General features: G+C 45.1%; 2 protein-coding genes across 5 annotated transcripts in view; both read right to left on the reverse strand.

Moving 5' to 3' along the window:
* Positions 1-2,439, reverse strand: part of LOC119273447 (amino-acid permease BAT1 homolog) — a 4,834-nt gene extending 2,395 nt beyond the window's left edge. The window contains exons 1-5 of the mRNA XM_037554597.1: positions 2,024-2,439; positions 1,592-1,610; positions 905-1,124; positions 533-714; positions 43-332 (exon numbers count right to left, since the gene is read on the reverse strand). Coding sequence (XP_037410494.1) covers positions 43-332; positions 533-714; positions 905-1,124; positions 1,592-1,610; positions 2,024-2,403 — 1,091 coding nt within the window. The 5' untranslated portion in view covers positions 2,404-2,439. The remainder of the gene's footprint in view (positions 1-42; positions 333-532; positions 715-904; positions 1,125-1,591; positions 1,611-2,023) is intronic.
* Positions 2,440-7,285: 4,846 nt separating this feature from the next.
* LOC119270435 (heterogeneous nuclear ribonucleoproteins A2/B1-like) lies at positions 7,286-12,606 on the reverse strand. 4 transcript variants are annotated; one of them, XM_037552437.1, is made up of 14 exons: positions 12,485-12,606; positions 11,773-11,882; positions 11,587-11,676; positions 11,042-11,107; positions 10,784-10,849; positions 10,578-10,672; positions 10,444-10,489; positions 9,627-9,681; positions 8,907-8,983; positions 8,631-8,787; positions 8,367-8,500; positions 8,184-8,288; positions 7,927-8,067; positions 7,286-7,745 (listed from the first exon to the last, which is right to left on the reverse strand). In XM_037552437.1, the coding sequence occupies exons 2-14, from the start codon at positions 11,788-11,790 to the stop codon at positions 7,680-7,682; spliced, it is 1,116 nt and encodes a 371-aa protein (XP_037408334.1). In that variant the 5' UTR covers positions 11,791-11,882; positions 12,485-12,606; the 3' UTR covers positions 7,286-7,679. The 4 variants fall into 4 exon arrangements, with proteins under 4 accessions (XP_037408334.1, XP_037408332.1, XP_037408333.1 ...); XM_037552435.1 differs by having other exon boundaries at positions 8,631-8,793; positions 12,485-12,605; XM_037552436.1 differs by having other exon boundaries at positions 8,631-8,793; positions 11,773-11,902; positions 12,485-12,605.
* Between the last annotated feature and the right edge of the window lie 475 nt (positions 12,607-13,081).

Below are 13,081 nucleotides of genomic sequence, written 5' to 3' on the forward strand. Positions count from 1 at the left end.
AGTAAACAATACATCCAAAGAGACGATAATCTAGTGACGAACCTTGAGTTGCTCGTGATGCTCGCAACACCACAGAGGAACATGGCGACAGCAATGACGCCGAGGCACACGAGCCCACCAACACCACTGCCGTACCTCTGGTTGAATATGGTGTGCAGAGCCTGAGCGATGGCATAGCCGCCAGCATCATTATCGGCACTTAGCAGGTACGGGATGTCTGTCACCACTGAAGTCAGGGTCACCAGGTAAATCCACCCAAAGATGTTTGAGAGAACGACCGAAGTGACAATCCCAATCGGACCGCTCCTATCGGCGTTCTTCGTTTCTTCTGTCTGCATATATATCAATATACATAATTAAGCAAGAACATCCCGATCATTAGATCTTTAGTTATATCGACGTCGAGGATGGTGTAGTGCAATCGATGTCTAGAAATCAGGGCATGCTCTAATTGGAATCCATATGTGAGTACATGGTCTAAGTAATCAACAAAAGTTTATGTTGGAATTAATTAACATCGATGGTCATGTACCATATGAGCAGATGTATCGTAGCCGATCATGCAGTAGTTGCTCATCAACAGCCCCACGCCTAGAATGTAAGCCTTGTTATGGATGCCCATGCCATTGTCCGTGTTGAGGTGCGTAAAGATGAAGTCGGCACTCGACCTCTCCTTGGCAACAGACGGAATCAAGATCACCAGCACAAGCACACCTACCATTGTTCAGAGAGTACAGGCACACCAACAATCAAAGACTAGTTGATGGCACACACCAACAATCAAAGACTAACAAAAGTTGATGTGTACTACAGTATGATGTGTACTAACGTATGAAATATGCATGCAAAATCAAAATAAAATGCATATCCAAACAAGGCAATGATCAAAATAATATGAGTATACCTGCCGCGTTCCAGAAAGCGCCGAGCTGCCCAAACCAGGAGAGCCAGTGGATGGGGAGGCTATTGATGAGGCCATGCAGGATGAGGATGAAGCCATAGATCGCCAAGACGACGTACTTGGATGCCACGTAGCCGCCGCCGTTGGTGCCGCCGGTGGCCAGCAAGATGATCACCTGGATGAGCTGCGCCAGCGAGAAGTCCACGCTGGTGGCCGTCGCCCACTAGGCAGGCAGGCAGGCAGGACGGTCAAAAGAAGAGGCTGGACTGTGTCAGCAACTTGCCAATAATTTAGTTTTATCTGTTCCTTGATTGAAGTATGAGTTCACAGCCTCAGTGGTCAGTCCACTCCGTTGAAAATCGACAGGGACGTGGAAGATCTCCGTTCCGAACACGCTGCCGTTATTTTTTTATCCAAGTATCCAATGGTCTTTCTGGACGGCCACATGCATGCATTAAGTTTCTTATAGATAGATTACTGTCTTCAAGTATACTAGCTACCAATACTTATAGATCAACGTACTAAAGTACTAAGTGTCATGGTTTTGAACTAAGGTTAGTTCAACATTAGTTTAAAACTGCCACACTTATTATGGACTGGAGGGAGTACTATACTTCTTGTAGAAAAGGGAGTGTACTTGAAGCTGCAGACAAATGTAGAGATAGTAAAGGAGCCTAGAAGTTGAAGTACCTGACCCACGATGTTGAACCTGTAAAAGCAGAGCATAGCTAATAAGATCAAACCTTTTTTCGAAAAGAAAAAAAAAGCTAAGATCAAACCTGGAAAAAGAACTATTTCTAATAGTTTGCTTTGTGAAAGAGATGTATGGCAACCTTGGAGAGAGAACTATTTCTAATAATTTGCTTTGTGGAAGAGGATATATGGCCGAGTCTGTGGATATCAAAATTTTGAGCAAACTGCTAACTAAATGACAGATCATATGTATCTACAGTTTATCCAATGCAATGAAGAGATAATTCCAAGCAGAACAGCATATCAAAATCACCCATTCCTGCTCACGAATCTAATTAAAAAAGCATGAACAGCCAAACATACTATACCAATATGAATGCGATTGCAACCGCAAAAAAATATGAATGCGATTGAGTAATTAAGTAGTACCAGCCAGTGACCCAGGAGGCGAGGGACGCCCACTTCTTGCCGGCGAGCTTGGCGCTCCAATAGTAGAGCCCGCCGGAGGTCGGGTAGGCGGAGCAGATCTCGGCCATGGACAGCGCCACGCAGGCGTTGAACGCCGCCACCACCAGCCACCCCAGCGTCATGGACGCCGGCCCGCCGTAGCGCAGCCCCGTGTTGTACGTGGAGGTGACGCCGGTGAGCACGGAGATGATGGAGAAGGAGAAGGCGAAGTTGGACAGCACGCTGAGCCCGCGCTTCAGCTCCTGCTTGTACCCCATCTGGTGCAGCCGGGCTCGGTCTGCGTCCTCGCCGGCGCCGGCGTTGGTGACTGCCACGACGGCGGAGCGCGACGACACGGCCATATCGACCGCGTCTGCTTGGCCGAGGCGCTAGTACTATTTGGGCAGTTGAGCTTGTGAGAAATGGCGTTTGGTTGGTGTACTACAAGGAGTCAAAAGAAGGGGAAATGATCCACGGTTGCGGCGCCGTTCGTGCATCAAGGCAGCCATGTAGGAACTCTTATTATACTGCTCCATATCCTGTCATTCAATCGTGTGTACCATTTCCTCGGGGGCGGACTAGGACCGGTCATTCAAGTATATCTTATGTTAATCTCAAGGCGGCTGCTACGCGTAAGCCGGCTGAATTTTTGAAAGATCAGCCCTAGACGTGCATGGCAGGAGAAAAGATATCTACCATGCATGGGATATCCCATGCATGTGCTGGCCGTTTATTTTGTTGGAGATTCATTTTCATGCATGTATACTTTATTATTATTGCTCAATCCATCTGCCGTATTCCATTAATGTGGCCATACCAATCAGTCACTCACAATAAAAAAAGTTGTTGATGGTTGCATAATATTTCATAATCTTTTTTGGGGTTAATAGTTTCATAATGTTTATCATGTTTGAAGACTTAAATTTCAAATCTTGTCAAAATATATTCAAGAATGTTTTTGTTTCAAAGGCCACGTCACCAGAAACATTATTGAACTTTTCCCATGGAATTAGCAAATTTTGATGAAACAAGTTTGAAGCCCAGCGATTTAGTTGTCAAAAAAAAATTATTTCAAAAAACATATCAATATTAGTCTTGTTTTAAAGATCTTGCCCAAAAAAACACATTTGTGTAAACAGAAAGTAAAACAAATTTTTATTTCAAAATGTACTAGGCATCTATTTGTTTGAATGAAACTTAATGACTAGAGAATAACACATGTCAATGGGCCCAAAGAAAAAATAAAAAAATGTGCATGCATGCATGCATGCACTGTAGGTCTCGTGCATGGTAGAAATTCCACTCTCTGTATGGCCGTTAGATCGTAGGCTAGCATGAGCGCGTCTCCCTCGTCTCTCTTCGCATCCTCCTCTTGCGTCACATCTCAGCAAGCGCGATGAAGGTTCCCTCCCGACCTTTTTTTTATCGCAGTGCCTAGTCGTTCGAGCAGCAGCTCCTCGGGCTGGCAATGCAGTGCTGTCATTCGCCGGAGTGTCGTTTTGGTCGCAGCAGCTACTCGCCGGCCGGTACTAGCCGGTAGTGTAGTGCCGTCGTTCGCCGGAGTGTCGTTTTTGGTCGCAATAGCCTCACCATCATACCATGGACGATGCTCCCACGCAGCATTCCACAGCCCGCTCTAACGCAGCACCGGCGGTCCAACGATGCTCTGTCGCAGCTCCATAGCACCATGACGACTCCCGGAAATGCTCCATTGCAACCTCACCGCAGCATGGCCCGGTGCTCCGTCGCAGCTATACCGCTCCCCTCGCCGGTGCCTTCATGGAAGTTGCATTGCAGCTACACCGCCCCCATCGATGGTGCAGCAAAGCAACGATGCACCCACAGTGGTGCTGCCGCCGGCGACCTCGACCACTGGGGCCACCGAAGAGCTCCAACGGAGCAGCACCGAAGCCGATGAAAAAAAAGCTTTGCAACACCGACGACGTCCCGGGGAAGCTCCATCATAGCTCCATTGCAGTCATGGCGGGGCTCCAATAACCCCAGACGTGCTCCATTGCAGCCCCGACGACGGTGGAAGCTATGATGCAGCTCCAGTGGCGCTTCAGTGCAGCCACGGCGGAGCTTCGACAAGCTCGCTCGGTGCTCTATTGCAGCCCGAGCGGCGTGAGGATGAACCAGGCGACGCCCGACTGGCGTCCTCTCCGCTCCGCTGTGGTGGTGCCAAATCTGGGTGGTGCTTCTCCTCTGCCGCTTGACAAACGTAGCAATGCTACACGCTTGGCGCTCTTTCGCTAGAGATGATGTTGGGAAAGAGGCGGGCAGCTTCATGCGGGGCACGTGGCGCGTGGACACAGGGATTTACGAGACCAAAAATCAGTCGGGTGAATTAGAGAGTTTTCCTAATCTCAAACAGGAAACTGCACTAGGTTGATACACTCGTATGCCATGTTGTCGATCGCTACGCTAGGGTTGTATATCTCCTACGCGCTGCCCATCTTCTTCCGGGTGACCACAAAAACTATGAATTTTAAACATTTTTGAACATGAATTTTAAAACTTCATGAAACTACAAAAACTATGATTGTTAGATCTTTTTTTGTGAATTTGCACAATTATTTTCCGCTGTTATTAATAAACTTACTATGTATGCAAGAAGAGAACATTCTTATATATCCACACAAAAACCATCATGTAATATTCTGTACATGCATGTTCCATTGTGATTTGTAAACTCAAAACTCAAAACATATGAAATATTGAACTTGTTTTGAAGATATCATTGAAAGAAAGACATGCGTTCATACAGACTATTTACCCTGTATTTATTTTAAAGTATATGGTTGTTTAAAGTTTAGATTCAAAATAAAATCCACGTCACATACTAGTGTATAGGAGAGAGAACTAGTAGGTGCAGCTTTGCTCCATAAAGTTGTCTGATGGATTTTAATATGAGAATGAATACATGGCATGAGTGAATCTCTAACAAGATGGACGGTTTAGCCATGCACTGGATATCCCGTGCATGGTAGAAGCACTTTTCTCTTATATCATAGCATTTCGAAGTTCCACAAAAGACATGTTATCGAAACCTCAACTTGCAAGCAGTTATGGCTCTTAATATGAGATACAGATTACAGACACAACAGATTTTGATCATGGACAGTTAGAACAAACCAGGAATGGCAGTACCTGCGGCATTCCAGAAAGCACCGAACTTGCCAAACCAGGAAAGCCAGTGAATGGGGAGGCTGTTGATGAGGCCATGCAGGACGAGGATGAGGCCGTAGATGGCCAGCACGACGTACTTGGAGGCCCTATAGCCGCCGCCGTTGGCTCCGCCGGTGCCGAGCAGGATGATCACCTGGATGAGCAGCGCCAGCGAGAAGTCCACGCTCGTCGTAGACGCCCACTGCCACAGTCAGTCAAAACAGGAGGCTAGACCATGTCAGCAACAGGTCAAAAATGAAAAAACTGAAAAAATATAGAAAAAAAACAAGGAGTTCACTGCATGTATGCATCATCAGAGAGCCAGAGATTCTGTCCTACGAAGATCGAGGTGTACCTGTCCGACGATGTTGAACCAGCCGGTGACCCAGGAGGCAAGGGACGCCCACTTGTTGCCGGCGAGCTTGGCGCTCCAGTAGTAGAGCCCGCCGGAGGTCGGGTAGGCGGAGCAGATCTCCGCCATGGACAGCGCGACGCAGCCGTTGAACGACGCCACCACCAGCCACCCGAGCGTCATGGACGCCGGCCGCCGTAGCGCAGCCCGGTGTTGTACGTGGAGGCGACGCCGGTGAGCACCGAGATGAGGGAGAAGGAGAAGGCGAAGTTGGAGACCACGCTGAGCCCGCGCTTCAGCTCCTGCTTGTACCCCAGCTGGTGTGGCCGTGCCCGGTCCGCCTCCGCGACGGAGATGGCCGCCGCCACCGAGCGCGGCGGCGCGGCCATCGACCGATCTCCTCTGCTTCCTCTACCTTGGGTTAGCTAGCGTTTGGTAGACCGTAGAAGTATAGCAGGGGAGTCAAGGGAGGGAGTGGAGTGGAGTGGAAACGAAAACGATCCACGGCGGCGCCGTGCCGGCATGCAGATTCGGCGTGTTGCTAAACCTACTCGGGATTCGGGATTGTTGCGGCGTGATTCGGCGTGTTTGACCAAACGGAGAAGATGGCGGCAAGTGTTGCGTCAGAGTTGATGGACTACTGGTCGCCCGGGGAACAGAGCTACTAGTAGATCCCACTGATGACTAACTTAATTACAAGTGGCAGTTTGTATTTATCTTATCGAGAAAAAGTGTTTGTTTTATGACATTATGCTGTTTTATGGATGATATTCTGTGTTCATGACATCAGAAACTGTCAGGAGCGTGTCTGAATATCTGAGGACTCAACACTTGATCGGAGTTCAGCTACGATCTAAACTTCATAATACCTTTTGGGGCGTCAGCGGCCGGCCACCGTCCATCTTCGATCCTACATCTGTCAGACCAGTAACCACTTTGCGGGTGAAAAACGGACCATGATGACGTCGATCTTCAATCGGACGGCGGCCAAGCTTCTGGGTGTCGCTCTTTACTTTTCAGAAGAAACACCCCATGCTTTGCTGTTTACCTGCTCCCTTATTTTTCTGACTTTTCACTTAACTGTAAGGCTCTAAAGCAAGCATTCTAAAGACTTGTATACTGTATTGATGATGTACTTGGTTAAACCATGGCCGTCAGTGTTCCTAGTTGGCCTATAGTTGTAACTAAGATTGCACCAAGTTCTGATTTTTTACTCCCCAAAACTAGCTACTTGTTGTAAGAATTCATCGTTAGCTGTCCATGTTTGTCAGTTCAGTTCCCTGAACCTGACAGAAACACAAACCCCGCGAACGTATCAAGTACTCCCAGGTTTCCAAGTACTCGGCAAAGCATGTATCCATCAAGTCTCAAATTTTGTAATCCAAGTTCCAAACATACTCCATCGCCAGACCAAAAAAGGCTAATCTATCTCTGAATTGAACCTAAAATGAGCTTGGCTATGAATTCAGGCCTCGACATCAGGTTGAATTTGTCCCTTTTTTCTCTCAACATTCAGATTGAGTTCGATTTGAAATTTTATGGCACAATAGATACATATATCATTAGTGTTGTAAATATTTTTCATATTTTTAATCGAGCAGATCTTTTTATTTTCTGTAAAAAAATGTAATTAGAGAGAATGCCTCCACACAACTCTATACATCTGCATCGATCATTCTCTTCACTCCCTTGGCACCGAATGCGGCACAGAAACCCCATATGTGTGTTTCGACTGCAAAATAACCATAACAAACATCCCACTCAAGGCACAGATGAGGTTACCTAGTTACAGTACAAGCTAGCAGCCTAAAGAGTTGCCATTTCTTTACACGATTCACCTAGAGATAGACTTGTTCTTCTTTCCATACGATTCGACACCACGGATTCCACTATCAGAGGTAATGCAACAGGGGTTTGTGAGGTTCACACAATGACACGCCCAGGTTAGTTTGAGACGCTGACTACGACCCCCGGACCAACCAGCAAAACAAGTTTAACAATACACAGCTAGGAAAACACAGCACCACCCCAAGTCCAGAATCAGCTGACTACCAGTACCAGTGAGATCATCACCAAACAGGGACGCATTTAACATCAACGAGACGAGCACGGGCCGGATCAGTAAGGTCGATGCCGCCCATCCGTTCTCGATCTGCTGCCGCCTCCGCCGGGACCATAGCCTCGCTGGAAGATGAAAAGCATTTGGTTAGAGGATTGCTGCTGTATATATGTTTAAGAAACAACTGGTGGAAACTACAAAAGAACCGGTTTAAAGTCTAAGTTTTCTGTTTTGAAGGAACCTACTTGAGCAGATCAATTTATACATAAACCTACTATGTAACGTGGAACGGATTTTTCTACTTACGTCATAACCCAGGTTGCCGCAGAACATGCCGAAAGGCCGCATTGAGCCGTAAGGTGGTGCATGAAGGTCCACGCCGGGCATGGGGTCAGCGAAACGACCACTGGAATCACCCCTAGGCGGTGCAGCTATGTCTACTGTGACCTGAAATTATGGAAGTTCAGAAATTTTCTGTCCAAATGAAAGCTGGGCCAAGGCAATCATACTTCCCTCCATTAGATGAAAGGGGAGCAATGACAAGGAAGCACCCACAGCCTTACCTTACATCCAAGAATTTCATGGCTTTTGTCAGCTACCTTATCTGCCACACCCTCATCAGAAAAGGTGACAAAACCAAAAGTTCGATGGCCACTTCCTTTAGGATCCTACAAGAGAAACATAGAAATTAAGAAAACAAAAGGGAAACGCCATACAGACACAGATGATGGAAGTCTTAGCCTCACCCTTGGAATAAACACATTTGCGACCCGGCCAAATCCGCCAAAGTAATTCCTTAGGTCATCTTTGTTTGCTTCTTGTGGAATCCTGCCAACAAATATCTTTTTGCCCGTTTCTGGAGGGGATCCAGAGTATCCTCCTTTTCAATGTAAGTCAAACAGAAATGGTACTCAATCCACAGATGAAGTTTCTTGTATGTCAAATATGGATTACACTTCATAAGAAAGGACTGCTTCCATAAGCTGATCCACGATGATCGAAGGACTTACTTCCATAAGCTGATCCTGGATGATCATACCGTGTTGGTGGGCCCAAAGCTCCAAACATGGTTGCAGCTGCAATGTATACATCATATGCACCATAGCCAAGGCCATAGTCGCCCCCATCCTGAGATGTCCTGCTTGGAGGGTGTCTGATATCTTCATCCTGATGCTGGGAAATTTTCAGGTGATAAGAAATGCATACTAGAAGCAGTACGTGCCATAAGACATGGCTGAATAGAAAATATATCTATATTCAACTCTATTTTGGAATAGGATAAGTACCTTTGGAGTTGCACGGTCAACATGTAGAGTTGTTCCATCCAACTCATGCGACTCTTGCATGATACTGTCTACAGATTCTGTTGAATTATGACCAAGATGAAAATAAGGCAATATAAACACAAACAGAGTGATCACATGAAATTTAGGAATAATCAAGACCAAATACAGATCATGAGGAAGAAAGAACATGGACATATAAGCTCAGGAGAAAGAGCACATTAGCTACTGCGTAAAGAGTGAGGACAAGAAAACATTTCCAAGCTACTCCCTCTGTCTCAAAATATAAGAACGTTTTTCATATTACACTAGTATGAAAAACGCTCTTATATTTTAGGACGGAGGGAGTAGCTTTCAACTGTAAATGGATCCAAAAAAGTGGATAAGGTGTCCTTGATTGCATACGATTTCACATTTCCAAATCTATCTTACTATAGAACATACATGCTTGTCTGCCACAAAACCACAACTAAAATGGTGAACAGTAATGTGCATGAACATCATATCTCAGCCAGTGAACTCCAACATACAAATATACAAAACGATTTAATGTTTATTACTGTACAGGGAACATTTTGCTGTAGTACTGCTCATGCCAATTAGGCAACTAAACAATAACATTCTCAATCATTCTACTTCCTCAGATTGATGTTCCCTCGCATGAACAAATAAATTGCATGCCTAAAAGAATGCTGGAAGATCCATAGATAGCAGTAAACATACCTGCGCTCTGAAAAGTGATAAACCCAATTCCACGATGACCTTTTGAACCATGTTCCTACACATGAAAAAGAAAGATGGAATTCATTCGAGTAAAATCATACTACCTCTAGCTGTGGTTTATTTCCATTCTGGCAACAGCACATTACAATGAATGCAACAATGATTTACTATCACCACAGCAAGCACTTACACAACAGGAACTTAATACAGTTTGTATCAACAGGACAATACAGATCAAAATTCTTGGTGTGTGCTCATATACTTTCAATCCTCATCTTCCCTGTCACTGTCCAATACTCCCTCCCTCCGGAATTATTTGTTGCAGAAATGGATAAAAATATACTCCCTCCGTTCCAAAATAGATGACTCAACTTTATACTAAAGTTAGTACAAAGTTGAGTCATCTATTTTGGAACGGAGGGAGTATGTATCTAGAACTAGAATACATCTAGATACATCTATTTCTCTGACAAGTATTTCCGGACGGACGGAGTATAATATAAGAAGAATGCCTCTAGAGGGGTTCAGAAAATACTAAAAGTACACACCCACATAAGAGTGAGGGTCTAAGGTAGGCCTTGAAATGCCACTGGCTGAAGATATGTGCTGACATACAAGTACGTACTCATATAACTACATCCAGTGGCACTTCAAGGACTACCTTAGACCTTATGCCAACATATCCATGCTCAAAATTGCATGACAAATCCTCTGAGTACACACATATGCAATAAATTATGACGCTGCAGAACATCCCCTAATTCAGATTTTCTTTCAAGAAATTCATCAGCGGTAAATCAGTTCCAGATTGTCAAACCTTTGGCATGTAAAGATCGATAATTTCTCCAAATGCTTCAAAATGCCTGTTAAGCAAACATTATAGTTCAGACAAGTGATGATAGAGTCACAAAGAAAATGAGGAATGGAAAAACAGACAAGGCTACAGCTCACCTACGGAACATTGACTCATCTGCAGATTGCGGAATTCGACCAACAAATATCCTAGTAGCTGTTTTTGTTCCCGGTGGCTGTGCTTTCAGTTCTTCCTGTGTTAAGATTAAAATGCACTATGATCATTATTCAACTAAAATTTGACACCAATTAATTGTAGAGTCAATGGACAATAGAAAAAGTGAAAATGTGTGTGTATTGTTTACCCTGGGAATTGCTATCTTCACTTCTAGAGGTCGGTTCCCAAGAAAATGTTCACACTCAAGAACATTCTGAAAGAATGATAAAAAATGATTCAGATGTAAATAATTGCAAATTATAAACAATAGATTAGGTAAATGGAAAGGTGTTAACATTTTCCTAACATAAGTACGGTGTAACTGAGCTACCTTTCAATGGCTTGAGAAAAAGAGTATAATCAATGAAGTCAAATAGAGAGAATGGGCAGATATTCATTTTACAACCTTGACGTCATCAGCCGATGAGAACGTTACGTAGCCAAACCCACGAGATCGACCGGAAAAGCGATCCTATTTTTCAAGAAGCAAGATATACTGGGGTAAATCGGTACAGCAATCAGAGTATAGATGACCCAATCATGCTGTGAGCTGGTAAACACTGCATGATGGTATAGATTTTTTTTTTGGCAAGGAATGGTATAGATAGCTGTGGGCTACAACTTCAGAAACTTAATCACCGTTGAATTGAGAGGATATGTTGGACATGTACGTTGGGAAATTAGATCTTAATTATTCCTTTAAAAGGAAGATAACATAAAACAATTCCAAATCTCAAAGAGCATATCACAAAGAAAATTAGCACATAGTATTCCAAAGCAAACTTGGTCTTAAAAGGAATAAAATGTGCAATATATTACCAAACAGACAAAGTATAAGAGGTAACGGTTTTCCACAAATCTGAAGGGAGGGGTGTATAATTTGTAATGAAAGGGGAAATTAATGAGGATTAGCAGACGGCATTTAACATAAAATGTGAAATTGCTGGAAACCTTCATGACAATACAATCTTCCAGGGGTCCAAACTTGGCCATATGCTTTCGTAATCCTTTGCTGTCCACATCCCAGGGGAGCCCAAAAACCTATGCACATTAAATACACATCGTCGTTACACAGCAAGAGATGCATTTATGCACTACAGAATGTTTTCTTGAGGGAACTTAAGTTGAGAACCTTACCGCAAGCTTTGTGGCCATTATTATACTGGTTCAGAGGAAAGCAACACAAACCCTTCAGCTCTCTTCTGGTGACTGCTTCCGGGCCCAGGAACACTCTCAAGCAGTCTTCCCTGTCCCCAATAACACCAAGCTATCATGAGGAGGCAGGTTGACAACTTTTAGTCTTGACGAAAAAATACACATTCACATGGATAAGCAAAAATCTGTCCATCTATGCTAAAAGCTGGAAAGCAAACAAAATGGAGGTCCGCCAGTGCTGAAACCTCTCGGGATGGCGAAAAAACAGGTGCTTTTTTCTCGAGATTGAAAAAAAAGAATAAACAGGCGCTTCAACACATGGCACATCATCATGCAGCAACTTGCTAGTGCTAGCGTGTAGACAAAAGACAGCCTGATTAGTGTCAGTGTCAAGGGGACAAGGGCGGGCCTAAAGAGGGGCCGCCCCCAAATGATTGATTTTTGGAAAACAAGCCGCGATTTGCAGTGCCCCACCAAAGGGGGCCGCGACAAGCTGAGACTGGGGGGCATCCGTCCCAGAAGGAAACACATTTTTGGGACGCGCTGCTCTGGCTCGGAGCAGAGCTAGGGTTCGTCGCCGGCCGACGGAGTAAAGAAATCGATCCAGGCTGGGGACGGGTGGATCTAAGACGAGGCCATTCCGGTGGAGCGCGGGAGAGGGATGGATGACGGGTCGAGAGGGGGGGTACTGTACCTACGAGGCGGCGCGCTTCGGTGGAGGGAGGGGCGTCCGCCGGAGCGGAGATGGCTTCCGCCGGAGGACAGTCGCCGCTGGGTGTGCTGCTGGTCCTTTCTTATTCTCCTTTTTCTTTTTCTTTTTAGATAGAGTGGATTATAGATAGAAGACTGTTGCTGGACACTGCGCTTACCATTGTTTTTGCAAAAAAGGGCTTCCGTTTTTTCCTTTATCAAATTTATGGCCTTTGCTTTGAATGCAGCGGCCAAGAGTTGATTTTTTTTGTTAATACTGCGCTTATCATATGGAAGAGAGGAGTTGACTGCTAGTTTTGTAACACCTCGGTGAAAAGTAGATATAAAGGGCACGATCCAACCCTTCCCTCAAGCAATAAAATGACATACGAAACGCGGGATCATACACACCAGCGCGGCAAGCAAATGCGGAAGAGGAAAAACTCTTGTTGTCCCGTACCCTCCACACGAGCTCCACGGATCAATCCGCCCAGGGAGGGGTGGGAAGGGAAGACCCCGACATTGCTCCCTAAGAAGCACGGAAGATGATTCGCTAGACCATCGAAGGGGAGAAAAGCAAGACCTGCTATGCAAGTAGTGG

This window comes from Triticum dicoccoides, chromosome 3A, assembly GCF_002162155.2.
Source record: "Triticum dicoccoides isolate Atlit2015 ecotype Zavitan chromosome 3A, WEW_v2.0, whole genome shotgun sequence".
NCBI classification, from domain to species: domain Eukaryota; kingdom Viridiplantae; phylum Streptophyta; class Magnoliopsida; order Poales; family Poaceae; genus Triticum; species Triticum dicoccoides.

Excerpts from the sequence above, each read along its gene's own strand:
- LOC119270435 (XM_037552435.1), bottom strand. Across the intron at positions 8,984-9,626 it reads TATCACTTTTCAGAGCGCAG|AATCTGTAGACAGTATCATG; the intron begins GTATGTTTACTG and ends ATAATTCAACAG. Across the intron at positions 8,289-8,366 it reads CAAATGTGTTTATTCCAAGG|GATCCTAAAGGAAGTGGCCA; the intron begins GTGAGGCTAAGA and ends TTTCTCTTGTAG.